At 39.3% G+C, this 26374-nt stretch overlaps 2 protein-coding genes and 1 pseudogene across 2 annotated transcripts; all 3 read right to left on the bottom strand.

Annotated features, from left to right (window-relative positions):
- Positions 1 to 571: 571 nt before the first annotated feature.
- Positions 572 to 5065, bottom strand: LOC133741800 (monosaccharide-sensing protein 2-like; annotated as a pseudogene).
- Positions 5066 to 5288: 223 nt separating this feature from the next.
- LOC133741798 (pentatricopeptide repeat-containing protein At3g54980, mitochondrial-like) lies at positions 5289 to 8744 on the bottom strand. The gene has a single exon (XM_062169518.1). It carries the CDS (start codon positions 8675 to 8677, stop codon positions 6203 to 6205), a length of 2475 nt encoding a protein of 824 aa, XP_062025502.1. The 5' UTR covers positions 8678 to 8744; the 3' UTR covers positions 5289 to 6202.
- Positions 8745 to 16314: 7570 nt separating this feature from the next.
- LOC133743455 (dolichyl-diphosphooligosaccharide--protein glycosyltransferase subunit 1A) lies at positions 16315 to 21964 on the bottom strand. The gene is made up of 10 exons (XM_062171398.1): positions 21742 to 21964; positions 21461 to 21505; positions 20568 to 21211; positions 20332 to 20479; positions 20069 to 20245; positions 19762 to 19830; positions 19512 to 19601; positions 17449 to 17607; positions 17151 to 17375; positions 16315 to 16749 (listed from the first exon to the last, which is right to left on the bottom strand). Exons 1-10 carry the CDS (start codon positions 21841 to 21843, stop codon positions 16558 to 16560), a joined length of 1851 nt encoding a protein of 616 aa, XP_062027382.1. The 5' UTR covers positions 21844 to 21964; the 3' UTR covers positions 16315 to 16557.
- Positions 21965 to 26374: the final 4410 nt, after the last annotated feature.

The raw sequence follows: 26374 nt of genomic DNA, 5'->3' as shown, positions 1-26374 counted from the left end.
TTATTAGTGGCCTTTACTTGGTGTACTGTTTGCGAAATTTTCCCTAATCAAAAACACCTCAACATTTAAACTGTAAGTATCACATTTTAGGTACAACTCAACAAATCTCAATTGCAAAATACAAAGCATTATGGGTGTTAAATAACTGAACTTAATCTGTGCAACAGGACAACCGTACCGTAACATGATGAACTACAATAAAAAGACAGAAGGGATAAAATCCAAGCTATTTGTATCTTTGAGCTGCATCTCCATCCAATTTCCAGCAGCAGTCCAATAGATGAAGAGGATGATAGCAGGTTCAGATTTCAGAATCTATTTGAGATTCCTATTAATGAAGATGACTGATTCCACTCGTAATGTTACAACCATAAAAGTCAAGCCTGGAATAATATTTCCCAAAGAGATGTGAAAGAGACTCTATTAACATTCCAGGCCATAGTAATTTCTCACCCGATGAGCAAACAAAAGTTGGAAGCATGACCAAACAATAACCGACCAGTACCAAACAATAACCGACGTAGGATGAGTCTCCGAGCTTAATTTGGTTCCAGACCCCTTTAAAAAAAAATAAATAAATAAATAAAGAGAGGCAGGTGTGTATTTATTTTCCAAACAGTGTGATTGAACCAGCAAACATGCCTACAAAATCCAGCATATTTGACTGTAGAATGCCTTATTTAAATAAGGGCAGTGTTGGATGTGTTCCCACAGTTATAAATCAATCATCTCTTCTAAGATTCAAGTATAATCTCCAAAATAATCTAGTTTATCATACACAATCAAAAATGGAAGAATCATCCATTATGAATATTCAAATGCGTGGAACAAAATCTCCTTACAGAAGACGGAGAACAGCCAAACTGGTGAAGTCACTAACTGTTCTTGATTACTCATTTTTGGCAGCAGCAATTTGTCTTGCACCAACAGAAAAGAATTCAGTAATGACTTCAAGGGGCATGCCTTTGGTTTCTGGAACTTTCAAGTAGATAAACACCAAAGAGATGACACAAACAACTGCATAAATCCCAAAGATACCAGCTAGGCCTATTGAATCCAGCAGAACTGGCAGCGTGTAGGTGACGATAATGTCTGAAATCCAGTATGCCAGGGCACAGATGGCAATGCAGACACCACGCACCCTTGTCGGAAAGATCTCGGAGCAGAGGATAATTGGGATTGGCCCATAGGCCGTGACAAAGACACAGAAATAGATTATCACACAAGTGGTTGATATTGCGGCTTCAACGACTGAACTTAGGGTCACTAAGTTGGCAATGACTAGAAGAATGAGTGACAATCAACACAGGAAGTGTAGTCAGTAGCAGGATCCTGCAATAAGAAGTGCATTAGCTAAGATTTAAACTTCAACTTTTCCTCTAAAGCACAAAATAAGCTAGGGTTCTGGATTTTTAGTAGATTGTCAAGAATCCTATCAACAGCACAGTTCACACACACACACACGTTACTTTTATAATTTTATAAAATAGAACGTTAAGTCAAGAAATAGACGCAGGCTGGCTTATTTTGACAACGACCAGTATTTGGTGTTGATGGCAAGGCAAATTCTTCCTTGTTGAGTTGAAAATCTATGACAGTTCAGCTCAAAAAGAAAAAACCATGTTAAGAGTAAATCACCTTCTACCAGTGATATCCATGAGCTTCATGGCTAGACCTACACAAGGAAGCATCAACAAAGTTGTGAATGCACTGATGAGGAAAGATGCAGATGTTGTACTGAGACCAAAGCTTTCAAGAAGAACTGAGACTCCAGCCTCTTCAAGAATTTGAGGAGTGTAATAGAGAACTCCATTTATCCCAGAAAACTGCAAAATTATATTAACATTTAGCCGTTAGCTTTACCCCAAAGAGCATTACAAGACAAACGTCACTACTTACAGAAAGAAGATGAACCTTGACCAAAAGGAAATATATGCAAAATATGACTAATAATAGTGAGAGAGAGAAAATTTGATGTGCCATTTTTTTCGCATCCTTTGGAGTTTGGACTGGCCAAGCAAATATCATGACTAACATAGCATAACATCAGAGAAACTCGACTACTAATAATATTTCTCCATAAAGTTGAACTAGGTAATTAGCACATTTTAGCTATCCTTAAGGACAAAATTTAGATCAGATAAAAAGAAAATTTGGTATAACAAACCTGCTGAAGAATCTGGATTCCAATTCCAACAAACAATGCGTGCTTAACCCCTGGTTCAAGCAGAGCAGCCCATATTGGTCCTTTCGAAGCTGTTTCTGATGGATGAACCATTGCAGGTCCAACAGGATGCTGATCAATAAGTGACTTCGAATACAGAGCAGGCTGACTGACCAGAGCGGCTGCCTGGATGAACTCGCCTTCTGCAGGAACATCACCACCAGGAAGTGACACAAGGGACCCACGACGTGAGCCAGGGACTCCTTCCTGGTGCAAATATACCCTCTGGAATCCTCCTTCCTTCTTTCCATCCTCGCCTTGTCTCTCAGACCACTTCCATGCCAACTGCCACCCACCACCAATGCCTGTGCTACCAACTGTCTCCCCAGTTCCTTGCATGAGACTGCTGTTGTGCCTCATGCCTAGAATACTACCATGGGAAGGAGGAGGTGGCACCATATCCTTTTCCATACTTGTCGTCTGGCATGAAATCAAAGGACTATGCAGATTGTCATCTGAGTCTCCTCCAGATGCATAGTCCTCACCTTCCCTATGCAAGCTCTCTTCATCCCATTGTTCAGTTTTACCCCGTGGATGATCTGCTGTGCTGAACACGCTGCCAAAGTTAGAAAAGAGCATGCTTCCCCGCATACTCCCTGCCTCTGGGAAGTTTTCATGGACACTACCAAAAAGAGTGACAAGAGGATCCATTAGAGGCACATTCTGGGTTGCCAAGCTTCCTTGGCGAGAGACAAGACTGACAAAAGAACCCTGCCCAGTTACAGGTCTGGCAACCCAGGAAAGGCCCTCTTCGGGTCCATATAACCTGATTTTGTCTTTGTCAGCTGTTTCCTGACCATCAAGATCATCAGCTGGGCCTATGATGTACTCTTCTAAAGATGTTTGACCTCCAACTCCAAGACCTTCGACAAGCAAAGCCATCTCACCTATAAACACGGTGCATTAGCGAGATCCACATGATAAAGTTTGTGCCCTTGAAGATGCACTACTCAGCAGTCGCACATAATCTCAGCCCTTATTACATGCCTAGAAAGGCCTATTGCTAATTGGCTTTAAGCACTTGTGCAAATGCTAGTATGGATCTGATATCAGTGTACTTCTCATTAGTTGAGAATATGAACCCCCATTTTGCACGTTGGATTCATGTTCTCAACATCATTTATGAAACCCACCGATAATCCAGACCCAGAATAGAGAAGTATTAACGGTTCTTGATAAAAAGAATTATTAATGTGAAATAAACATATAAGAATCTAAGCATAATCTATATGTAGTCAGTAAAGTAAACCCTATATAAAAGTTAAGGTAGAGCAATGCTGAAGAAATAAGTCATGTGCATATCTTACTATACTTGTTTCCTTATTTAGATTATCCATCACAACCAAATCACTGTGTCAGGATGAACGGATAATTCTTCTAAAGCAATACATTACAAGCATTAATAAAAGTTTGACTAAATGCCTAAACCTTTTCTTCAGATGAAAGCTATTTGTCTGAAGCAAGTCAACATTAATGCTTAATGGGAAAGGGAAGGAAGAACGAAAGGGAACTCCACCATCCTTTACTGGTAAAGAAGCTACGCAGCTTTTTGTCGAAGATATTGCATTTATATATGACGTGTAGTATGACAAGTCAGTGCGTGAGTCCATGCTAAATTATGGCGCTATGCATTATAAAACATAGATCACTATACATATACAAAATATGAGCAAACCAGAGAATAAGCAACAAACCAGAAACATCTTCAGTGCCACGCAAGCTCTGGAGAACCTTCTTTGCCTCGAGCATCCTGCCCTTACTCACAAGCCATCGAGGAGATTCAGGTAAGTAAAACACGGTTAATACAAAATATATAAGAGAGAGAATGGAAAGAATCCCAAGCATCAGTCTCCAGCTTGGCGAGGCCAACAGCGACATCCCGAAAACCATACAATATGACAAAAACATGCCTCCTGAACCAAGGAACTGTGGAAGAGTATTCAACGATCCCCTTATATCTGATGGGGCGGTCTCGGATATGTAGACTGGGACAAGAGTAACCGCTAAACCAATTCCAAATCCATCTAATAGCCTTGCAAGACATAGTACATACACATTGGGTGACCACAACATCACCAAGCCACTCACAAAATAAAGAACTGATGATGCTATTAGCATTGGCCTCCGACCAAGCCAATCTGATATGCCTCCTGAGCATGTTGTAATAACTGTTGCCCCGATGAGTGTCATGGCCACAACAAGACCTTCTACCGAGCTACTTAAATCAAAATCGTCCGTGATGTAAACAATAGCCCCTGAAATATGAGCACTAAATGAGAACAAGCAAAAACATGAACTGAACACAACAAAATGGACAAACTCTGATTGAAATGCGTAAACCAGATAGAATTACTGGAAAGATTCAATGAAGCACAACGCACAGAGCCTACGAAAAACAAGAATTGAAGAAAGCTAAAAAATTTCAAATAAGTACCAGCAATTGTAGCATTGTCCCATCCTTGCAGAAAGTTACCAATTGTAGCAGCAAAAGCCACAAGCGCAGCTCCCTTCATGTTTTCACCAATGAATGAATGTAACCCCCAATCTCAATCAAACCTGAAGGAAGCATCAATACTCAAATCAGAAAACTAAAAATAAAAACATCCCCACTATAGACCCAGATCAGAAACCTTTTCCTAACCCAAAATTCAAACCCACACGACTAAAACAACTCGAACACAAAGAGTTCAGATTGCTTACCTCTTCCAGGTGAGGCTAGGCACAGTTCAGAGCTTCCTAAATGTGAGTGAGCATTGAGCACCCACAACTGAAATTAAATAAAAAGCAGAGGCCTTTTGAAGACAATACAGCTAACAGCAACAGGTCAGGTATCTTAAAACGGCAAGTGTTGTGAGGACTAGCTTAGGCCGAATCTTGGTAATACAGACAAATTACAGCCTCAAGTTTTAGAAATTTAGTAATATAATCTGGCAGATTAAGATCCAGAGCAACTCAGAAACTCGATCGAGATCAAGAAACATGGAGAAAGAGTGAGTTGGGTTTAAACAGCTTCTTCCAACAACCCTTCAACCACCGTCAACACTCTCATGTCTGACCCACTTCACTTACTCAACTCAGTTAAACTCAGAATTCTCAGACAGCAAACACTTAAACAATGAAATTATAACTAGGAGAAGTGTGTGTATTTGTGTGTGTGTTTTTGTTTAGTGATTAAATAAGAAAAAACCAGAAAACCAAGAGGAGAATCCAAGAGGGTGGAGGACAGTGGAACCTACTAATCTTCGGAGAGCAAGTTCCAAACGGTCTAAACCAACCCAACCCAACCCAACTCACCATTTGCCTTTTCCATGCCAATAAATTGGTTCTCTTTTTTTTGTGTTTTGTCATGCAATGATTGAGTGAAGCTGCCAAGTTTCTTGACTTGTGTGGTTCCGTGATTATTTAAAAGAGAAACACAAAATTGATATTTAAAAGCTAAATTCAGACTGTCAAAGGGTCAATTGACCCTCCTCGATCACCACCCTTAGATACGCCCTTGGATGTAAGGTCAGTTTATAGTCAAAAACACCTCAACATTTAAACTGTAAGTATCACATATTAGGTACAATTCAACAAATCTCAATTGCAAAATACAAAGCATTATGGGTGTTAAATAACCTAACTTAATCTGTGCAACAGGACAACCATAACATGATGAACTACAATAAAAAGACAGAAGGGATAAAATCCAAGCTATTTGTACCTTTGAGCTGCATCTCCATCCAATTTCCAGCAGCAGTCCGATAGATGAAGAGGATGGTAGCAGGTTCAGATTTCAGAATCTATTTGAGATTCCTATTAATGAAGATGACTGATTCCACTTGTAATGTTACAACCATAAAAGTCAAGCCTGGAATAATATTTCCCAAAGAGATGTGAAAGAGACTCTATGAACATTCCAGGTCATAGTAATTTCTCACCCGATGAGCAAACAAAAGTTGGAAGCATGATCAAACAATAACCGACCAGTACCTAGACTCATGAAGTCCTCGGAAGAGCACTTATGCCTTTGAACTTTCCATTTATAAGAATATCACAAGTAATGTCATCAGGTACGAGGCCTTTGTCTAGCATTTCATCGTGCAACCTAAACGATTCTTGCAAATTCCCCTCCTTGAAGTGCCCAACAATCAAAGCAGTATAAATATGAACCCTAGCAGTCATTCTCCTTCTATTCATGTATTCCAAGGTTTTGCGTGCCTTCTCCAATTGTCGTTTGCAACAAAGGCCATTTATTAGAACTGTATATGTGTTGATATCAGGTGTAATTCCCTTCGAAAGCATCTTTGAGTAAAGATCTGATGCAGATTGTAAATCACCCTTTCTTAGCAGTCCATTGATTAATGCAGTGTACGTTTTCACATCACATGGAATGCCTTCAGTTATCATTTTCTTATGTAACTCAATAGCTGCTTCCATGTCATTTACATTCCGGAAGCCACAAATCATGCTAGTATAAACACCTGTATTTGGAGATAAACCAACTTCCAGAAGTTCCGAGAAAAGTTCGCGGGCACTTTTCATGTCTCGCCTTTTGCAAAACCCATCAATGATAGCAGAGTATGCTGTAACATCCATTTTGATGCCCTTACTTTTCATTTCATGCCACATTTCTAAAGCAAGATCTATCTTATTGCTTTTGCATAACCCATTAATAAGGCTGGTGTAAGTGATAACAGTTGGAGTGACTCCACCTTCACACATTTCTCTATAAACATTCAGTGCCGAATTCATGGCACCCTCCCTGGTAAACCCATGTATAATACTATTATAAGTCATACATCCAGGAATAAAACCCTTCTCAAGAAATTTCTTCAAAAGATCACTTGCCACAGATGTCTGGCCAACTTTGCACAGGCCATCAATGACAATGTTAATTGTGTAGCCTGTGGGGATTTTCTTTGCATCCACCATATCATCAAAGACATTAAAAGCACGTTCGGCATTACCGTTCCTGAAATACCCATTCATCAAAATAGAGTAAGTAAAAACAGTAGGTTCCAAACCCCTTTGTGTCATCTCCAAAAATTCATTATTTGCACCATCCATATCCCCTATTCTGCAATAGCCATGTATCATGTTGTTGTAGGAAACTGCATTAGGTATCACACCATTACGCATCATCTTATCCCATAAACTACGGGCTTCGCTTACTTTACCCTCCCTACAAAGCCATGCTAAGAAATTATTGTACAAGAAGACATTTGCAATACCGTAGTCAACTGCCTCGTCAAACAACTTAGACGCATCTTCAAGCAACCGACATTTCAAAAATCCACGCACCAAATGATTCACAATGAACTCATCAGGCAAAATACCCATCTGTTTCATTTTGGTGTAAAGCTCATATGCCCTTTCCATGTTCCCATTCTTACAGCAGCATCCTATCACAGTTGCATAAGTGATTCTGCTAGGAATAAGTCCATCCTGCATAATCATGTTGAACAAATCCAAAGCAGCATCCAACTTCCCTTGCGCACAATAACCCTTCATCAAGCTTGTAGCAACAACCAAATCAATCGATTCCCCACAACTCACCATTTCATCCTTGAGCCTTAGCGCCTCCACCATATTCCCCTGCTTCACACACGCCCCAATCACACTAGTATACGTACGCCCGGAAGGAACCCACCCCATTTCTCTCATTTCACCCAACAACACCAAAGCCAAACGCGATTCGGGAGTCTTACAAACAGCCCCAATTGCCACATCATACAATGCGGCATCAGCTGCTATGCCTCTCCCCCTTGCCTTCCGAAAGTACTCCCGGGCCGCCTCCGGCTTCCCCTCCTTCAAACAAGCACGCATCATGACATGTAGAGTGGCGCAATCACCGCCAACTCCTGTGTCAACCATTTTACCATACAACTCTCGTGCTTCCTCAAACATATTCCTCCGAACCAATGCCGTCAACACAATGTTCATATATTCAACACCACCAGCATATATCTCAAGCTCCACCATTCTATTAAAGCAATCAACAGCATCCCCTATTCGATTGGCTCTAACATAGCTATTCAACAAGTAACTGAAAACCCAAGAATCTAAATCAAAACCAAACCTCTTTGCGCAGTCCAGCAAACGATCGAGAAAGACTGCCGGAGGAGGAGGAGGAGGGCCGGAGTCGCCGGAAACGTAGCGGTTAAGCAATGTCTTGGCGCGCCCGCGAGTCTCTGGAAAGCCCATTAAGATGTGAAGCAAGACGGCGACGGTGTCGACGCCGTTGACAAAGCCTGGGTGAGCTTCGGCGCGTTTGAGGAGGTCAAGAGCGGAACTGGGATCGGTCTTGTGGGAAAGAAGAGTGTTTAGGAGTTGGGTTTGGGTTGAATCGGAGGGTTGTGGAATTGGGTTCGGCGGCGGTGGTGGTGGTTGTGAGGAGAGGGGCTTGGGGTTTAAGAGGTAGAAGCGACGGAGTGAAGGGAGGGGTGAGGAGTGGAAGTGAGATTTCTTCATTGTACGTACAAGGACAAGAAAAGATGGAAGTGAAGAACAGACTGAAATCTCCAACCTAGCTCTATTGAGACCAAAAACAACAATTCAGTGTCTTTTTTTTTTTTTTTTTGGAAAATTAGGATGGCCGGATGGGGTTTAGGGTTTAGCATCTCTCGTAATTTAATAATAAGATCAAATAAAAAAAGATTGGTTCTTCACTTACACATTTTTAAATTTGTCATTTCGATCTCTGCGTCTGTTGTGCGTCTTGATCTTTGATTTAATCGATTATGCGCCTATGTTTTGGTTATCTTTTAATTTCTTAAAAGTCTTGGCTTCATGTCACCCTAGCTGCTCTCTCTTTTATTTTATAAATTTCTATGATTGCCAACAAAAAAATATATGATTCTACCCTTGTAAAATAAATATGCAAAAATGAAATATTAAACATAAATAAATAGGGTTAATTGCATATAAGATCATTTTTTAATATTTTTTCTCTCATAAAGACTCTTTTGTGGACCACATGTACAAAGTTAATTTGGATATGACTTTTTAACCAACTTGGATTGGGAAACCATAATGCACAATGAACTCTCAAGAATGTTCAAGAAGACCCTAGAAACATGTTCAAGAATGTCTCAGACTTATTCAAAGCCAGTATGAACTAGGTTTTTTTCACCAAAATGGCTTGGAGGCTCAAGCTGGTGGCGAGGAGGATTCATGTGACAAGACTATTCTTCACCGAAATGGATTGGAGACTCAAGTTGGTAGAGAAGAGGATTTGTGTGACCAAACTATTCTTCACCGAAATGGATTGGAGACTCAAATTAAAGTTGGTGGAGAGGAGGATTTGTGTGACAAGACTATACAAATACAAGACAATCACATTGTAAAACACACCCTTCACCTTATCTTCTCTCTTGTTCATCCGCCACCTTCTTCTTCTTCCTCCTCCTTTTCAATCTCTTTGAAAGCTAAGAAATGTGGCAATCCTCCTCCTTTTCAATCTCTTTGAAAGCTAAGAAATGTGACAATTGCATCATCCCGAGTACTACCATCGTCTGAAAAATACAAGAAATCCACAATCAATATTACACAAAAGTTTGAAGAGTGGATAGCCGAGCATAACCGCGTCTACTCCAATAATTCAGAAAAGGAGAGGCGTTACAAAATTTTCAAGAAAAACTTTGAGCAATGGCAAGCCAAGTATAACACTGAACCTGCGCTGAACATATTTGGTGATCAAACCGGTGATGAACTCCCCAAAGGTTGCGTGAGAGTACCCTTAGAAGCACCGGAGATTTCTTACAATACTTCTACTGTGTTCGACAATTGGGTTCCTGACTACAAAAATTGGGTCTATGAAGGAGCTGTCACTGGAGTTAGAATGCAACAAGAGGGTAAGAATAATAATTATGTCGCAGCTACACTACTTAAAAAATAAATGATCAGATAGACAAATAGTTCCCAACTACAAAAATTTATTTTTAATCCTCTAATAAATTTATTAATTTTCCAAAAAAAAAAAAAAAGATCAAATAGACAAATTGTTTACTCCTAACAGCTACTGACATGTATTTCTTTTGATTTTTTTTTTCACACATCTATGCACATGCAGATACTTGTTGGGATTTGGTAGCAGCAGCAGCAATCGAAGGAATTGTAAAAATTGAAAAAGGCGAATTAGTTGCATTGTCTTCTCAACAAATTGTAGACTGTACTAGATCTCGATGGAAGTTTAGAGTTTATTGGGGACTCAATGGCACAATTGGCGGTGGTCACCCACAAGCGGGGTTTGAATATGCAGTGGACTACGGAATCAACCGGGAGATCACTTACCCATTCATCGACAGGACCAACCATGCAACGCCAATTTGGAAAGAAATCCTTATGCGCATGTATTTGGTTACGTAGCCATACCTGCAAATGATGAAAATCGTATGAAGAAATATGTGGCTAGACAACCGATCGCAGCCATAATGGAGGTCACCAAGTCAATCATGTATTACAAAAATGGTGTACACAAATTAAGATGAATTTGGAGAATGTAGAACATTACCAATGAAAAAACGTAGCTATCACGCTTTTACAATTGTTGGGTACGGGAGAGATGAAGATGACACAGACTACTTAGTGAAGAATTCTTAGGGCCCGAACTGGGGTGATGAAGATGAATATTTCCTACTTCAAAGAAATGTGGATAAGCCAGGTGGTTTATGTGACATTGCAATGATGCCTTCGTAAATCCTTTTTCTTTTTTCTTTTTTTTTTTCAATATTTGCTATATTGGAAATGACCCTGTCCTAATAACCAATTGCTAAATTGCTACATTTGCTATATTAATTTGGCTTTTCAATTGCTAGAAACACTTGCACTTAATTACATGACCACAAGTTCACTACAGCAAAACTGGTCTTTTACAACACACAATGTGCGCCGTAAAAGACAACTTTACGACACAAAGAAGCGTGTCGTAAAAGACCATGTCGTAAAAGACAAATTTTTTTGTGGCACACAAAATGTACGCCGTAAAAATCATTTTTTGCGCTTCGTAAAACACTATTTTGTGTGCCGTAAAAGACCATTTTGCGTGTCTTAAAAGGCCTTTTTGCGTGTCATAAAAGATGTATTCATGCACTCTTCTAATAGACAATACTTTCAATTAAACCCTTTCATTCAAGCATAGTAAACAAAAGCATTCATATAGTAAATTATATCAATTAAGTAACTTCATATTACAAAATCATAATATAATTAAACTGGTTTTCATTAATCAAGACTTGAGGGCAGCCGCACCGGCCCTTATTTCAAAAAAAAAACTGGTTTTCAAATATAGAACATGCTACCTAGATTAGAATTGTCTTCAGATTGATTACATGAGTACTTAGGCTGATTATAGCTTGATATGATGCCACATGCCAACCATTTCCCATAAAGAAGTCGTACATCATAGAGCCTACAAAGACAAGCAATAACAATTTAAGAATTAGTGAAGTTGGTCCTTCAATCAGTCCAAATGAATAATCCATAAAAGTCAAAACAAATACCATACCAAAATTCGTGGCAGGATCCACTGCCATAGTGCTAAGAGTCTAAGACCTCATAATCAAACAGAACTAGTAAGAACTACCAACACCTTAATCTCCCTCCCTTCATTTCAAAATGGGCAGGTCCCTGGTCTTCTCTACTAACTTTGCTCTAAGATTTGGGTCTCAAAGATTTGGACTTTCAATTTCCAAACCAACATGGGTCTCAATTTCCTACACTTCACTGTTCCAACGGGTAGATTTTTTTCCCTTAATTTTCTGGTAATTATTTTATTTTTTTTTGGAACAAAAAGGATATAATAACCCTTCAATTAATAAGAGCCGTAGATGAGTTTTTTTCCCTCAAATCTGAGCCATCAGATCGAAAATAGATCCGTTCAGGAAAAAAAAAATGCACATCGGACCGTCCATTTTTAAACCTGATCAATCAGGACCGATCATTTCATGACCGTTGGGGGTTCCAACGGTCACCAGGGGACAGAACAGAGAGGCGGGCCCCACATCTGCAGACAAAAAAGCAGCGTGCGTTCTCTCTCCAGCGCCGTGGCGCGCGTGCTTCTTCTTCCCTTCAGCTGGCGCGCGCGTCTTCGTCACTTCTTCTTCTCGGCGCGTTGGTTCGGCATTTGGGCTGAGACAGCAAGTGGGCTGGCCACCATGTACAGTAACCGAGTCCTGGTCTTGGAAAAGTCTCAAATATGAGACTACAAATGAGTCCAAGTCCTATATTTATAGGACCAGACCCCCCAAAAACACATGGTTGGAGATCCAAAGTCTCAAAATGGCCCAAAATCTGGTTTGGCACCCCAAGGTTGGAGTTGCCCTAAGAGCATAGTGAGTCTGCATTGTCTTAGATACAACTTCATTACTCTCAATTTCCAAACCAGCATGGGTCTCAAAGATTCAGCCTTAAGAGCATAATGAGTCTGCATTGTCTTAGATACAACTTCATTACTCTCGGCATAACTAAAAAAGGAAAAAAAAAAAATCCACTTTCGGTCATCAATTTCATCAATCACACCACCAAATTCCAATCCCAAACAAACTAATGAATCAAACAGCAATAATCACAACCACATTGCAGTTAAATAAAAATCGAAATCCCAACTTGAAGTAAACCCAACTCATTAAACATACAAAAACACTAACCAAGATTACTACCGAGCCAAAAACTAATCAAACTTTCTAGTTACTGCAAAACCATTAAAAGAAAGACATGACAGGACAATTAAAAGAAACCTTGAGATTATAAACAAGAGTCAATGCAAGATTGAGCACAGCTGGGATTATTACTAGAGAGTATACCAGATAGGCATTACTACGATTAGTCTGAGTTTAACATCAGAATCGAAAGAAAGATATAACAGAACAATTAAAAGAGAATATGTATTAATGTACCTCAATTGACAGCCGAATTCACCTTGATGTATTTGACAGGCCATGCGATTAAGTTAAACTAGAATGGGCCCATTCTTTTTCCATTCTTTCATATTTGGCCCATTCTTTTTCCATGATGGCTTGTCTATGATTTCCTTGGGGCTCCTCTTTATATGTTTTCAGACCACCAACACTCTAAAACTAATACAGAAAAATCAGAACATTAAAAAAAAAAAAATCAGAACATTCATGTAAGGCTCAAGTGTGGCTCAAATAAATACAAGGTAAGCTGCCAATAGTTATAGTTGGTGTTGTAATTGAATGCAAGGTTTCTTGAGCTTGAACCCAGGTAACATATCTCAATATGCTTGAACTAGAAAAATGCATAGCATAGTAGAAACAATTTAAAGTAGAGAATCAAGATGTCAAAGTCACGTCATCATGTCTAGCATAAAATGGTAGTCCTATGTTGCGAAAACTGAACTTGGATCACATAAAAGAACTTCATAAAACATTAACAAGCTTGAATCAAAAGTTCAAAACTGACCTTGGTTCAACGACCTGAGAGTGTAAACTTCCCGAGTAGCTCGATAGATAGCTGCACAGAAAATTAATCACATCACCAATCAACAATCAGTTATGCAAGAAACCAATCAAGCTCTCTTGTTTGACAAAAAATCAACACTACTGCAGCTAAGAAGCATCAGCAGATCAACCTTTGAAGGCATGAGCAGACACAACTCATAAATGTAGACAGAAAATATTAGAAGGGTTGAAAGAAAAAAAATATACAAAATAGAAAGGAAGAACATAGAAGCAGTTACTCAAATAACCATCTGAATAGGTTGACATTGATCTCCCTAAAAGAATGCTCAACTCCTTCAAAAGCACTATTATTCCTCTAGCCTCAAATGCCGACATGCACAGGAATAATGGAACCTTACTATTTAAGGTGAATTCCATTAATTCCACCTGGATATAGCTACTTAAGGAGGTTATGTCCTACCATGTTAAACAGAGCTACATGGTGTCCTAAGAAGTAAAGAAATCTTGACGTTTTAATTAGGTGCATAAGATTGGTTTGAAAAAAGCTGAACCACAGTTTCCAGGCGGCTCTAGCTGCAGGTTGTGTTTTTGGATCATATATTATACATTAATTCATATATAAAACAACTAACCTGAATCCTAGCTAACTTAGGAACAAATTGATTATCAACTACTTAATAAACTATGACATTGAGTAATTTGAGCATTAAAGAGTTGCATATAAACAATACAACAAGCTTACACCCACTGAGGGTCTGAGGCATTGCTTTAGCAGAATTAGAACCAAAATGATTGTTGATTCATAATTAAACAAAACCAAATACCAACATCCATTATAAAGAAAAAGATTTGAAACAGCAGCTATAATATAAAGTACAGTGACTAGTCTGTACAGAAAGTACAATCAGTAAGCACGGCATCCACATGAATGATGAAAGTTATATCTTCAATTATGTAAAAAGTGGGCAGTTATCATGCATATAAACTATTTTCTTATGTACTCTTCAAAAAATTGACAACTAATGGAATAAAATATCTTGAAATCCACAATCAACTAGATACAAACAAAATTATCTAAAACTCAAAACTATAGCTAGATGCCTTGATCAAACCATTTCCCACAGAGGTAACACAAGCACCAGAATCCAATTACCAATGCTTTTCACTGAAAAATAATAACTAATAGAACAAGAAAATACCTCTAAGGCCTTTAAGATGGAATCATCACCCAACTTGTTAGTAACTTTGGAGGGAGGAAGCGACCAGTCCTCGTCGTCTTCCTCAATAACTGTAACCTTGACACTTTTATCAACCTTTTCAACCTAATCCCCAATTCATCCAAAAATATTAACAAATTGAAAATCATATGTAAAACCGTAATATCCAATAGTGGATAATAGTCTGGTACAGATCCTCCAGGTCCTGATGTTTCAACCTCACTTCCACCACTTGGATCATTTTTTACATAAGCAACCTAGGAAAATAAAAATAACAGAGTAAGATAAATGCCAGCAATGTACTTTGACGTCCATTTCCCAGGAAGGATGTTATATTCAAAAAAAAAAAAGACTGAGAGGCATGTTATATTAAAAAAAAAAAAAAAAAAAAAAGTGATCAACATTTTAATATATACCTTTTTGCGTGTATTATATTTGCTAAATTGGAACAGTCCAAATAGTTGCAGCAAACCTTAAAATAATGCAATCATACTAATTCAAATAGTTGTGCAATTTAGCTACTGTTGGGTTTCTTCATAAAGCTAGTTATAGTTTGCTTTGATTATCAGAAGACTAAAAGCAAATGAGTACGTAGGAGTGTAGGACTGTGTTCAAAGTCCAAACGAAATATATAATTGAAGGAAAGTATGATTCCATCAAGCTTATCTGCAAAGAAACTCCTAGACTCCACATAACAGAGAAATCAAATAGAAGATAAATACAAGCTGGCGTGGTCTTTACAGAGAAGATGATTCCCACTCAAACTAAAATGGGTGAGATCCATTCAATCTCGACAACCAAAGCATGCTGAATATAAAAAGGCCCTTGTAGCCAAATAAAAGGAGGAGGACACAACGGAGCACAGCAGCGTGGAAAAGCAGAAGGAGAAAGCAGCAAAGCAGCTTGGAAGACTCTGAGAGCAGTCCTTTTTCTCTTGACGACGGTGATTTTTGAGCCTTGAGGTTAATTTCTTTGCAATTCGAAAACGAAAGGAGCTCCACACAGATAACTTCAACAGACAATAAAACCAAAAGATTGTGTTAGCCTTTAAGCAAAACTAAATTATGAAAGCATGAGTTTTGTTTAATGTCGAAGCTACCAGCTGGGACTTAAAAAGGAAGACAAACAAATAGCTAATTGAAGCTTTTTCTCTTCCTTTACTCTGGAGCGGTGGTGTTGCAGATCATAAGGCGGAGCCTTAATTAATATGGCTTTCTTTTATGCATGAGCCAAATCTCCCAATCTCACTTGCAAGCATATGAAAGATAAAACTTTTCTTCGCTCCTTGTGGCGGTGGTGCCGCAGACATTGATCAGACATGCATAAGCCAAATTGAGAATGGCTTGTCAAAAGGTTATGCCAAATTAAGATGCCGCAAGCAATTAAGAAAAATATAAAGCTGATTTATAAACAAGTTCAATATATCAGGAAAGGAAGAAGCAAAAGTCAATACAACAAAGATCAGTCAAAATTTAACGAGAAAAATTGCCGCAGAGATTGTCTTTAACCTTTCATTGGTAGCTAGAAATATCAAATGTATCTGTTTAATTTGACGCCTGAGTTTGATTTAAGTTCTTCAAAATTAACTGAATCCTCAACTTTTTAGTACAATGTACTTAAAAATAAAACTAAAATTACCTAAGTCTTCTATTGAAATCATTAACTAGTTCCAGAAGAAAATTTATAACAAGCGCAGAAAAAATGCGCCCATTTCTTATATCTCATCAATAAACTCAAGAAGATCGTCAACCTCCTTCCTCAAGGCAGTGATTTTCTGCAGCTGTGAAGCAACCCGATTTTCAATTTCCTTTCCTCCATACTTCTTCTCGTAGCAATCCACTATAGTAGAGTGCTTCGCCATTAACCTTTCTTCCAAATCTCTCTCCTTGGTCACCAGCTCCTCCACCTATATAAACAAGCAATATTAAATACAATAATTAACAGATGTGCAGCGTGATAAAATGTCTACAACTCTGCATGACATGAAATACCAAGCACAGAGAAATAATTTCCAATTAAATTGAATGTTCGATAGTACATAGACAAAAAATATATTTCCGACATCCAACGTCAATAAAGCTAGACCAACATTTGAGATTCATTCCAAACTTCATGTTCAGTGAGATTTCATTTATTTACCCAAATCTCTACAAATATTTCATTCCAAACATCATGTTCAGTGAGATTTCATTTATTTACCCAAATCTCTACAAATATTTCATTCCAAACATCATGTTCAGTGAGATTTCATTTATTTACCCAAATCTCTACAAATATATAACTGCAACAATCGAAAAGCAAACCAACCTTGGGCAGTATGTGAGCAGCCTGCTGAGATGATTGCAAGAATGCCAACAAGGGCTTAATCTCTTTGGAAAGCTCCTTCAACGAACCATCAGCTGCTTTTCGTGCTGCTTTACAGGCTTGGATGTCCCCTGTCCGAGAAAGATCACGTAAAGATGCTTCCAGTTTATCATGTATCACGAGGCCTCGGTTGATAATATGTTGAATCTGCTGAATTGTTGCTTGCACCTAGAACAACACAGCAGTAAATAAATAAATGTTTTCTAAATTATAAACAGAAACTGATTAAGAAATGACTTACTTCATCCCACTGTAGTTTTGCCAGATAAGAAGCAGAAGATTTGGAGATGGACAAGTCTACATGCATGCATACAATGCCGGCAACAAACAGGAAGAAAAATCCAGAAATCAACATCAAAGGTTCCATAAGCATCGCAAGGCTGTTGAACTTGTAATAGACCTGCAAATTAAGCATTAAAAAAGCAGGAACATAAAATGGAGGACAATTATAAGGGAATACCAAAACAGGTCCACAGATCAACATAAGCAATTAATTAAGTGAGAAGCTCACTTCGGTAAATGTTTTGGAAACTCCTAGAATGTCGTTTGTTTATCAAAATGATCAGAAGGAGATGATTCATTGTTTCTCGAAAAGAAACCAGACTCATTGCTTAGAATAAAGAAAAAGTATACGGCATGGACAAGAAAGACACACAAGAACCCTTGGGGAAGCCAAAACTTCACCCAACAAAGCTGATAAAACAAGCAAACCGCCTAAACAAAGCTAAATTAATTAATTAAAATATATTTTACAGAAAAACTAGTGAACCCGAGCCCAAAGGGAAGGTCAAAACTTAATCTATCCCTTTTGAATACTCTTGGTCATCCCCAACCCTATTTGATTTATTTCCAGCCAAATGACCCAAAAAACAGCAAGCACCAAGCACCCCTATAGAATTTAGGCCTTCTTCACCACCCCTGGAATTTTATACGAGAGAAAAACAATGCCTATGACTAAAATAACTATTACTAATTGCACAGAAACATACACTAAAAGAACCCATCTCCATAAAAATGAAGTTCTAAAGTCTATGAACTGGGATGTGTACAGTCCATGATATTGAAATAACAATGTCTTGGAAGAAGAACAAAAAAAAAAAAAAAGAACAGAGAAAACGAACAAGGGGACAAAAAGGCAACAACAATATGACAGAGTCGTCGGGTACGAGTGAGATAACCGCAATAAGTGGCAGGAAACAGAGCAGCTCTTCTCCAATATACCTTCCACTAACGTCTTTCTCTTAGCAAACATATACATAAATAAACATGCTACTATAAATTAGAAAGCCATAATCGGCACTCCACAAAAGTGTCTTTGGTCGTCCTTGAGTCAAACTCAGGATCTCCCACTTACAAAGGAGAGATTTATGCCACTAAACGACGAGGGCTTCTCTCTCATACCTTGGTAATAAACACAAAGAAGGTCTTATAGTACATGTTTGATGGGTGGTTTTCCTCTCCAGAAACTTTCCAAGTTTTTTATGAGAGGTTCAACCTGGCCGGTTCTTCAAGGTCAATTTAATCTCTACTTCAGCTGATTCTCAATCTCACCTAGAAATAGTATTGGGTTTTGGATCTTAAGTTTTGGGTTGGGAAACGGAAGAAGAAGAAGAACCAGTTGTGACTTCATCAAAAAAAAAAAAAAAAACAGAGGAGACCCATGTCCCTTTGGCCATTGCAACTTCAACCTCATCTAGCACTTGTGGTCGTGGCAGAGTCATGAAGCAAGAAGAGGAGAGTACTGAGGTAGTGAGAGTAGTGAGGAAGAAGAGGTTGTAGCAAATTGCCCTAATTCTCTTGGCCCAATGTGATGTGATTAACCCTATAGCAATTGAAGCTTAATCTGGTATCAATTCAACTAGGGTTCTTCAATTGCTTCTAGTGTTCTCAGGAACAGTTAGTTGGGGGACGAGAGATGCAGTTGAAACATGGGTGAAGAAGAATGGATGAATATGTTTTAAAATGAAAAGACAGTATTAGCCGCTCATGTGATGAGCATGTGAGTGCATACTAATGGAATTGGACGAATGTCTGATATTTGGACAAAAGATGGATCAATTTATTAAACTACATGACCAAAATTAAACATTTTGAGACCACATGTGCAAGATCACACATCACCCTAAACCACAGGGACCATTTATAACGTTTACCTAAAAATATGTGTGTGTGTGTGTGTGTCTATATAGATATAGATATAGATATATATATATATATGTATATAAAATTAATTTCCCTATTTTGTAACCATCCATTTTTTCATGCTATGTTAATTAGAAATAGGCAATACTGCAATAGTAATACCTGGAATTTCTGATTATGCTCTGGCACAGCATTAGTCTTTTCCAGTACAACCACTGGCCTACCAGCAATATCCAAGTGGGAAAATTTTGTCTGTAAGAGTCGTCATAGTATTGAATTAGAAAAAGAATAACCCATATTCCACTAAGAAAAGGAAAAGGAAAAAAAAAACATTTTGATATAGATGTAATAAAACTTTTCAAAAATATGTACAAGAGTGAATAGGATGACATCAGAACTTAGTCGACAATACCTCTTTTGATTCTTTCAGCGGAAATGGAGCAGATACAGATATATCTCTAGAACCCTCAGGCAGAACAACCTGTGGTTTGCAATCCCAAAATTAAGCATAAAGAAAATGTCTTTTTTTACATAATCTTACTACAATTCTTCTTTTAATGCTTCTCTAATACAAAAAGATACACCCTACACACTAAAAAGTAGTTTATACGAAAGCAATTGAGTATAGCCATCCAAGTTCTAACAAATAAAGTAGCTGGCACAAGTTGAGGAATAAAGGATTAGAAAAACTAGTTTAAATAAATCATCACATTACCAACCTTCACAATGAGAGTGTTGATGACCACCTCATTCATAGGGCAACCAAAAGTTATGTCAACGAGGCGTTTTCCATCAGACTGAAATAAGAAGTCATGAAGCGGTAAACCATATCCAATGGTAAATGCAGTTTTCCAACCACCAATCACAGGATACCTAGGCTCAATTTCTAGTTCTGTCTGCAATCACATAGAAGAGTTAAGCAAAATCAGGAATAAAGAAATTAAAAACTATAAACATAGGTCACTTAACTTAAATTTATTACCTTCTTAGAATCACTCCATAAGTTAGATGTTGAAATATTACCAATTTCGTCTCTATAATAGACAGAATGAGCTCTAGGTGGCAACTTTGCAACAAGACGCCTAATGGCATATTGACCTCTCACATGAGGTCTGGCTTGATAATCGAGCCTGCAGGAAAAAATGGCCAAGAATAAAAATCAAACTCCAAAGTCCCGGCTAGCATAGTATTGACAAGAAAATGCAAATAAACAAGGACCTTGAAAATTCTCCTTTGCTTTGGGCACCTCCATGGACAAATTTGTAATGCTCTGTCACTTGAACATTACCCCAATGGGAAATCTCTATCTCTCGCACCAACTCTTCAGCAACAGCAAAGGGTTGATTGCTCTCAAAATGAACAACGATAGGTGAGTATGAAAAGGGAGGGAGATTCTCATAAGGACCATATTTGATCTCTGAACCAACATTCTTTGTATTGTCTACTCTCGTATAAGATTCAATCCTTGCATCAGGCAATTTAACAGTGAGTGTTTGTGCCTTGACTGGATAAGGAGAGAGGTAGTGTGCAGTATCCTGAAACACTAGGAGCTGAATGTCAGCCTGCGTAATTTTCTCCGGAAATGGCTTCAACGTATGGGTGAGAACAGCCAACACATCAAAGGTTACGCTCTCGCCCTTGCCCAGTCCCTTTGGTAAAGTTACCGAGTAAAAAGTCAAGGAAGCAGGCATGCCTTTAGGGTCAACAGGTTGAACAGCATAGCTAGTACTAGAACCTTTCGCTTTTCCTTTCCCTCCTTTCCCTACACTGGAGGTTGCCGCCACATGTGCCAAATGCTCTGCCTGAACATCCGGAAATGCCAACAAAACCTCGGTGACTAAGTCGCTTCCCTCATTCTCCACCTGCACAGCATTCATGGTAATGCTATGAGTAGAGTTCAATACAAATATTCAATTTCCAACTGGGTCTAGAAACACAAACTTCCTCTGCATTCTTAGGACGATTCTTTTACTAAATCAATTTCCAAAACACAAACAAGAATTCAAAATATGCTAAAGACATTCCGAATCGACGACTCATTGATCTCCAACATGTTCAACCATAAACATCCACTATTAATAAGAAATCAATGAAGGACGAGAAACAGGTACCTTGAGTGTGGAAGTGATGCGCGCAATTTGTGATGTCAAATCAATCTGCACGCAAACCAACGTTGAATCAGTGAATCAGCTGTCACTACTCCCATTACACACACGAAACTTCAAAATATAACCAATAACAACACTTTGTGACATAATAAGGAATGAGAAGCATGAACAAAACAGATGCACAAGAAGGAAGGGAGAGATCTCTATGATTTAATCGTGAATGAAAATTTGAAGAAACACAATCGGGCAATGAGGAGTGAGAGAGAGAGAGATGAGAGAGTTACGCGTCGGTCAACTTTGGAGATGACTAGATCGGAGAGCACAGGTGCCCATAGAATGGAAACTGCCAAGAGGAACAGACCAAACCTCGAACCCATGTCTCGCATCTCTCTCTGTCTCTGTGTTTCTCAGATTTTCACTCGCATCAAACTCAACTGCAATTCGCAAACGTTTTGGGTTTTCTTCTCCCTCTTCAAAGCGACGTCGTCAGCAGCATTTGGGTCCTTTTGTAATCAAGCGGCCTCAGTGACGGACTACTGGGCAGTATTCACGTTTTTTTTTTTTTTTTTGGTGCGAGTAAGTATTTTTTTTTTTTTTTTTTTTGTGCAAGTAGTCGCACTTCAATACTATTATTAAGAGAAGATGTGTTGTTAGCCAAAACTGATTTTTTTTTACCTTTTATATCCCCTATACATTTAGAGGATGGATGCATGACCACCCAAGTTATTATTAAAATTATGCTTTAAATATTATTCATTAATAACACTATTATTAAGAGAAGAGGTTTTGTTAGCCAAAACTGATTTTTTTTACCTTTATAACCCTCAAATATTAAAATATCATAGATTACATTTTAACATCAGGGATAAAAACGTAAAAAACAAAATAAAATAATAAAAACATAAAATATTAAAATTATGCTTTAAATATTATTCATTAATAACTAATAACAATTTAGGCCATGTTTGTTTCCCGGAAAGTGGGCATTGGGAAAGGAAACACTTTCCTTTCCTGCGTTTGGGACAGCCAAGGAAGGGAAACATTTTCCCAAAGGAAAGGAAAAAGTGAGGGAAATTGGTTCCCCCCTCCCTCCGGAAACACTTTTCCAAAGGAAAGGAAATTGATTCATTTCCTTTCCACCAACCAAACATTAGATGAGTCATGAAAAATAAATAATTATCTGTTATTTGTTCAAGTAAATCCAGATTATGTGTCTGGCCCAAACTCTAGGTTACTTGACCTAGTGGTAATAGGATTTATCTAGAAGAATCTTAGAGATTCCTAGTCAATGTATGATTACCTTTCCTTGTACAATTCAGATTCTATGCATTGTAATTCTCTATATAAAGAGGCCCCTATTATCAATGAAAGTACGACTCAATTCTCTCCCAATTTCTGTTTCCCTAAAACACGTTATCAGCACGAGCCCTAACCCTAGCTATAAGCCTAAAATCGGATTAGCCTCGCCTGTGCTACTACTGCCCCCGCAATCCCCGCGTCACAACTCAACGCTAACCCTACCAGGTTAGCCTCGCTGCCCCTGCAGCACCTGCAAGCCCCGCTTGCCTCCTGTCCTCGCGCCCGCAAGCCCTGCTTGCCTTCTGCCTTTGCGAGCGTTTGCTTTTCCTGCGAACGCTCACCTCCTCGCGCGACCCCCACGACTCCGCACCCCGCGACACGCCAGCAACCCCGCGACCTCTGCAATCCTAAGAGGTAAACTTTTCTAAAGGTTCCCGCTTTTGAAGTTTTTTATTCTTTTCTCGGGGACTTGCAACCTCCCTTCTTCTACCCACCATTTCTTCTTCATAGGGGAGACCAATAGCCGAACTGTGGGGGTTCGTGCTCACTCCAAGCTTGGAGCTTGTAGAGTCCTCCAAACTTAGAGTTTGTTGAGATGTTATGATCGACCACAAACACATCATTGTCTAGATCTAATCCAATTCCTCTTGGAATCGGATTTCTTGGAAGCGACTACGCTCAGAAATCCCTAAATTTCTTGGAAGCGACTACGCTCAGAAATTTCTATTGTTTTCGTGGTAGTCTTTTTCGCTCCGAAACTAACCCTAATTTCTTGTTCTCTTTCAGGATGAATAACCTGAACAAACTGGACTTCGCTCCATTGGAAACAACTGGCTCTGGATATCACAGGTGGGTTCGTGATGTCCACCAGCATCTCAAGGCCGATGGAATCTTGGATATGATTCTCGAGCCTAGTCAGGACGTGCTAACTATTGAGCAAGCTCAAGCTTTGGAAGCAAATAGAGCAACCTTAGAGGCAAATAAGGCAAAAGCCACCATCCTAATGACTCGTCATATGGATAATTTGCTCCAGTACGAGTGTATGAATGAAGAAGAGCCCAGAAGGCTGTGGGTCTCACTCGAAGAAAGATTTGGCAACGTCCGTGACTCCCTGCTTCCTGACCTAGAAGTGAGATGGCATAGCCTCCGCTTCTGTGATTTCAAGTCAGTTCTTGACTACAACTCGGAAGCACTTCGCATTAAATCCTTAATGAAATTTTGTGGTAAAGAGATCACAAATGCGATGTTGATTGAGAAGACTCTCTCTACCTTCCCCGTCTCTGCATTGATGGTTGCTAAGAACTATCGAATCGATGTTACTGCAGGACGGATCACAAGGTTTCATGAGCTTGTTGGAGCTATGAATGTCGCTGAAAAGCATGACAACATCCTTGTGAAGAACTATAATTCGAGATCCGTAGAAACAGAGCTTATTCCGGAATCCAATTATAGTCACGCCCCTAAGAGAGGGCGCCAAGAGCGAAACCCTAATCTTAGGGATACTTCTGGACGTTCTGGTCCATATAATCGCTCTACTTGGGAAGGTAACCGCCAAAATAGGCAAACACGGAACCGAAGAGGTCAACGTGGAAAGAGAGAGGGAGGCAAGAGGGCCATGTTGGTGGCGCCACCAACACTAAGAGCCATCTAAATGACGCTTTCAAAGCACCTCAATCAATGGAGTCCGAGCAAAGAGATGCATGTTCTCGATGTGGAGTATCCAGTCATTGGGCACACATTTGTAGAGCTCGTGAAGAAATTGACACCGCCTACAAAGCATATTGTGAAGCAAAAGAAGCTCACTATGTGGAACAAGAAGATCAAGGAGATGATCTAGAGTGAAGGGTTGAAGACTACAAATCTGGCTGGGATCAATAGATCGCCAATTCTGTTTAAGTCTTTATTTTTCCAAGAGATGTAATGGGCAATTGCCATTTTGCATTAGCTAGCATTTGGGTTAGATTCTCCTAATGGTTCAGAGACAATGATGTACTCCGTTGGCTTATGAATAAAATTTCGAGTTCTGTTCATTATGACTCTATTTTGATTATGAGCATTGACTTTGTGACTACTATGGCTGGGCCATCAGTATTAATTCAAGGACATGGAATAGCCCAAGTTCCCCTTGCCAAATGGCATCTTGATTACTGTCACAGAAACTCTTTACGCTCCAAGGGCAAATCGCACCTATGAATAACCAACGGATTCCATGCGGAAACGCATGTAGAGAACGGAAATGAGTTCCTTTGCAATACCTCTAATGATTGTGAACAAAGGCGCATCTTAGAGAAGTTTATGTGTCTCTCTAGTGTACTCTATGTCACTATTTGAGATATTAAATCCAATAAAGTTATAAGAGAAGATCTCTTGGATTCTGACACATGCATACTGGCTTTGGCATGACCGACTATGACATCCTGGTCGTGATATGATCCTCCGTATACTAAAGACTTCACATGGACATCCATTCTTCAGAGTGAGAAGAAGCAAGAATCGAAAATTGATTCCTGGACTTAGCAAGACCGCAACAATTGCAGCATCTGGCGCTGCAGCCATCTTGAGGTGCCATAGGGCCGCCCAAGTCTCATGTGACAACGCCATAAATGGCGCTACCCTTGGCCATGACGCCATGGAAGTCCCTTCCCATGGTCATGACGCCAAGGATGATTCTCCCCATGGTCAAGATGCCATGGATGCCACTTTCCATGGTTCCAACGCCATGATGGGTGATGTAGTCACACATTTTGCTTCTAATAGCGCTACGGACGCTTAGGCCCAACCAACATCCTCATTGGTTGCTTCTAAGGCCCCTCGCTCGTTTTGCAAAGCCTGTTCCTTCGGGAAATTAGGACCGAGACCGTCCTACGCAAATAATCCCAAAATACTCATTCCGTTCTTACATAGAATCCGTAAAGATTCTGTGGACTGATTCAACCAACCTGCGGACGTTTAAATATCTCATGATGTTTGTTGACACGCAAACACGCTGGTCACGTGTTGTGTCATTGTCCACCTGTAAAAGCTGCTTATTCTACACTCCTAGCACATACCATATAACAACGGGCTCACTCCCCGGATCATCATATTCAGTCAATTGGATTTGACATTGCTAGAGAGTTTACATCGAAGATTTTCGATGGTTATTGCATTGGGACTGATGTTGGACATCATATTCCCATGAACAAACCCAAATGGTCTCGCGGAAAAGACTACGATGGTAGTCTGGACATTGGTAATGCGCACCAATCTCCTTACATTCGCTTGGGGTGATGCAATATCGCATGCAGCTATGCTAATTCGTCTACGACCTACCACCACTAAATGTATCTCTGCGTTACAGCTAGTGACTGGGTACAAGTATCGTACTTACGCATATTTGAGTGTGCCATTTATGTGCCAATTGCGCCGCCACAACGCCCTATGATAGGTCCTTTCAGACGAATGGGCAACGACGTTGGATTTGAGATTCCAACAATCGTCCGCCACTTAATGCCCTTGCTAGGCAATCTCCTTACCGCTAGATTTGCGGATGTCACTTTGATGAGACAGTCTTCCCGTCGTTAGGGGGGAGATAAGAACACGGATGTTCAGCAGGAACGACAGGAATTGTCGTGGTCT

This window comes from Rosa rugosa, chromosome 4 (genome assembly GCF_958449725.1).
Source record: "Rosa rugosa chromosome 4, drRosRugo1.1, whole genome shotgun sequence".
Lineage (NCBI taxonomy): Eukaryota > Viridiplantae > Streptophyta > Magnoliopsida > Rosales > Rosaceae > Rosa > Rosa rugosa.
Note: the sequence above shows the minus strand (reverse complement) of the source record. Positions and strands in the feature narration are given on the sequence as shown.

What these genes read in the sequence shown, in the direction of transcription:
- LOC133741798 (XM_062169518.1), bottom strand. Translation starts at nt 8,677, where the DNA reads ATGAAGAAATCTCACTTCCACTCCTCACCCCTCCCTTCACTCCGTCGC.
- LOC133743455 (XM_062171398.1), bottom strand. Translation starts at nt 21,843, where the DNA reads ATGCGAGACATGGGTTCGAGGTTTGGTCTGTTCCTCTTGGCAGTTTCC. An exon ending in TCTCCAAAGTTGACCGACGC is followed by an intron (nt 21,506 to 21,741) that starts GTAACTCTCTCA and finishes GTTTGCGTGCAG; the next exon opens with ATTGATTTGACATCACAAAT. An exon ending in AGCAAAGGAGAATTTTCAAG is followed by an intron (nt 20,480 to 20,567) that starts GTCCTTGTTTAT and finishes TTTTTCCTGCAG; the next exon opens with GCTCGATTATCAAGCCAGAC.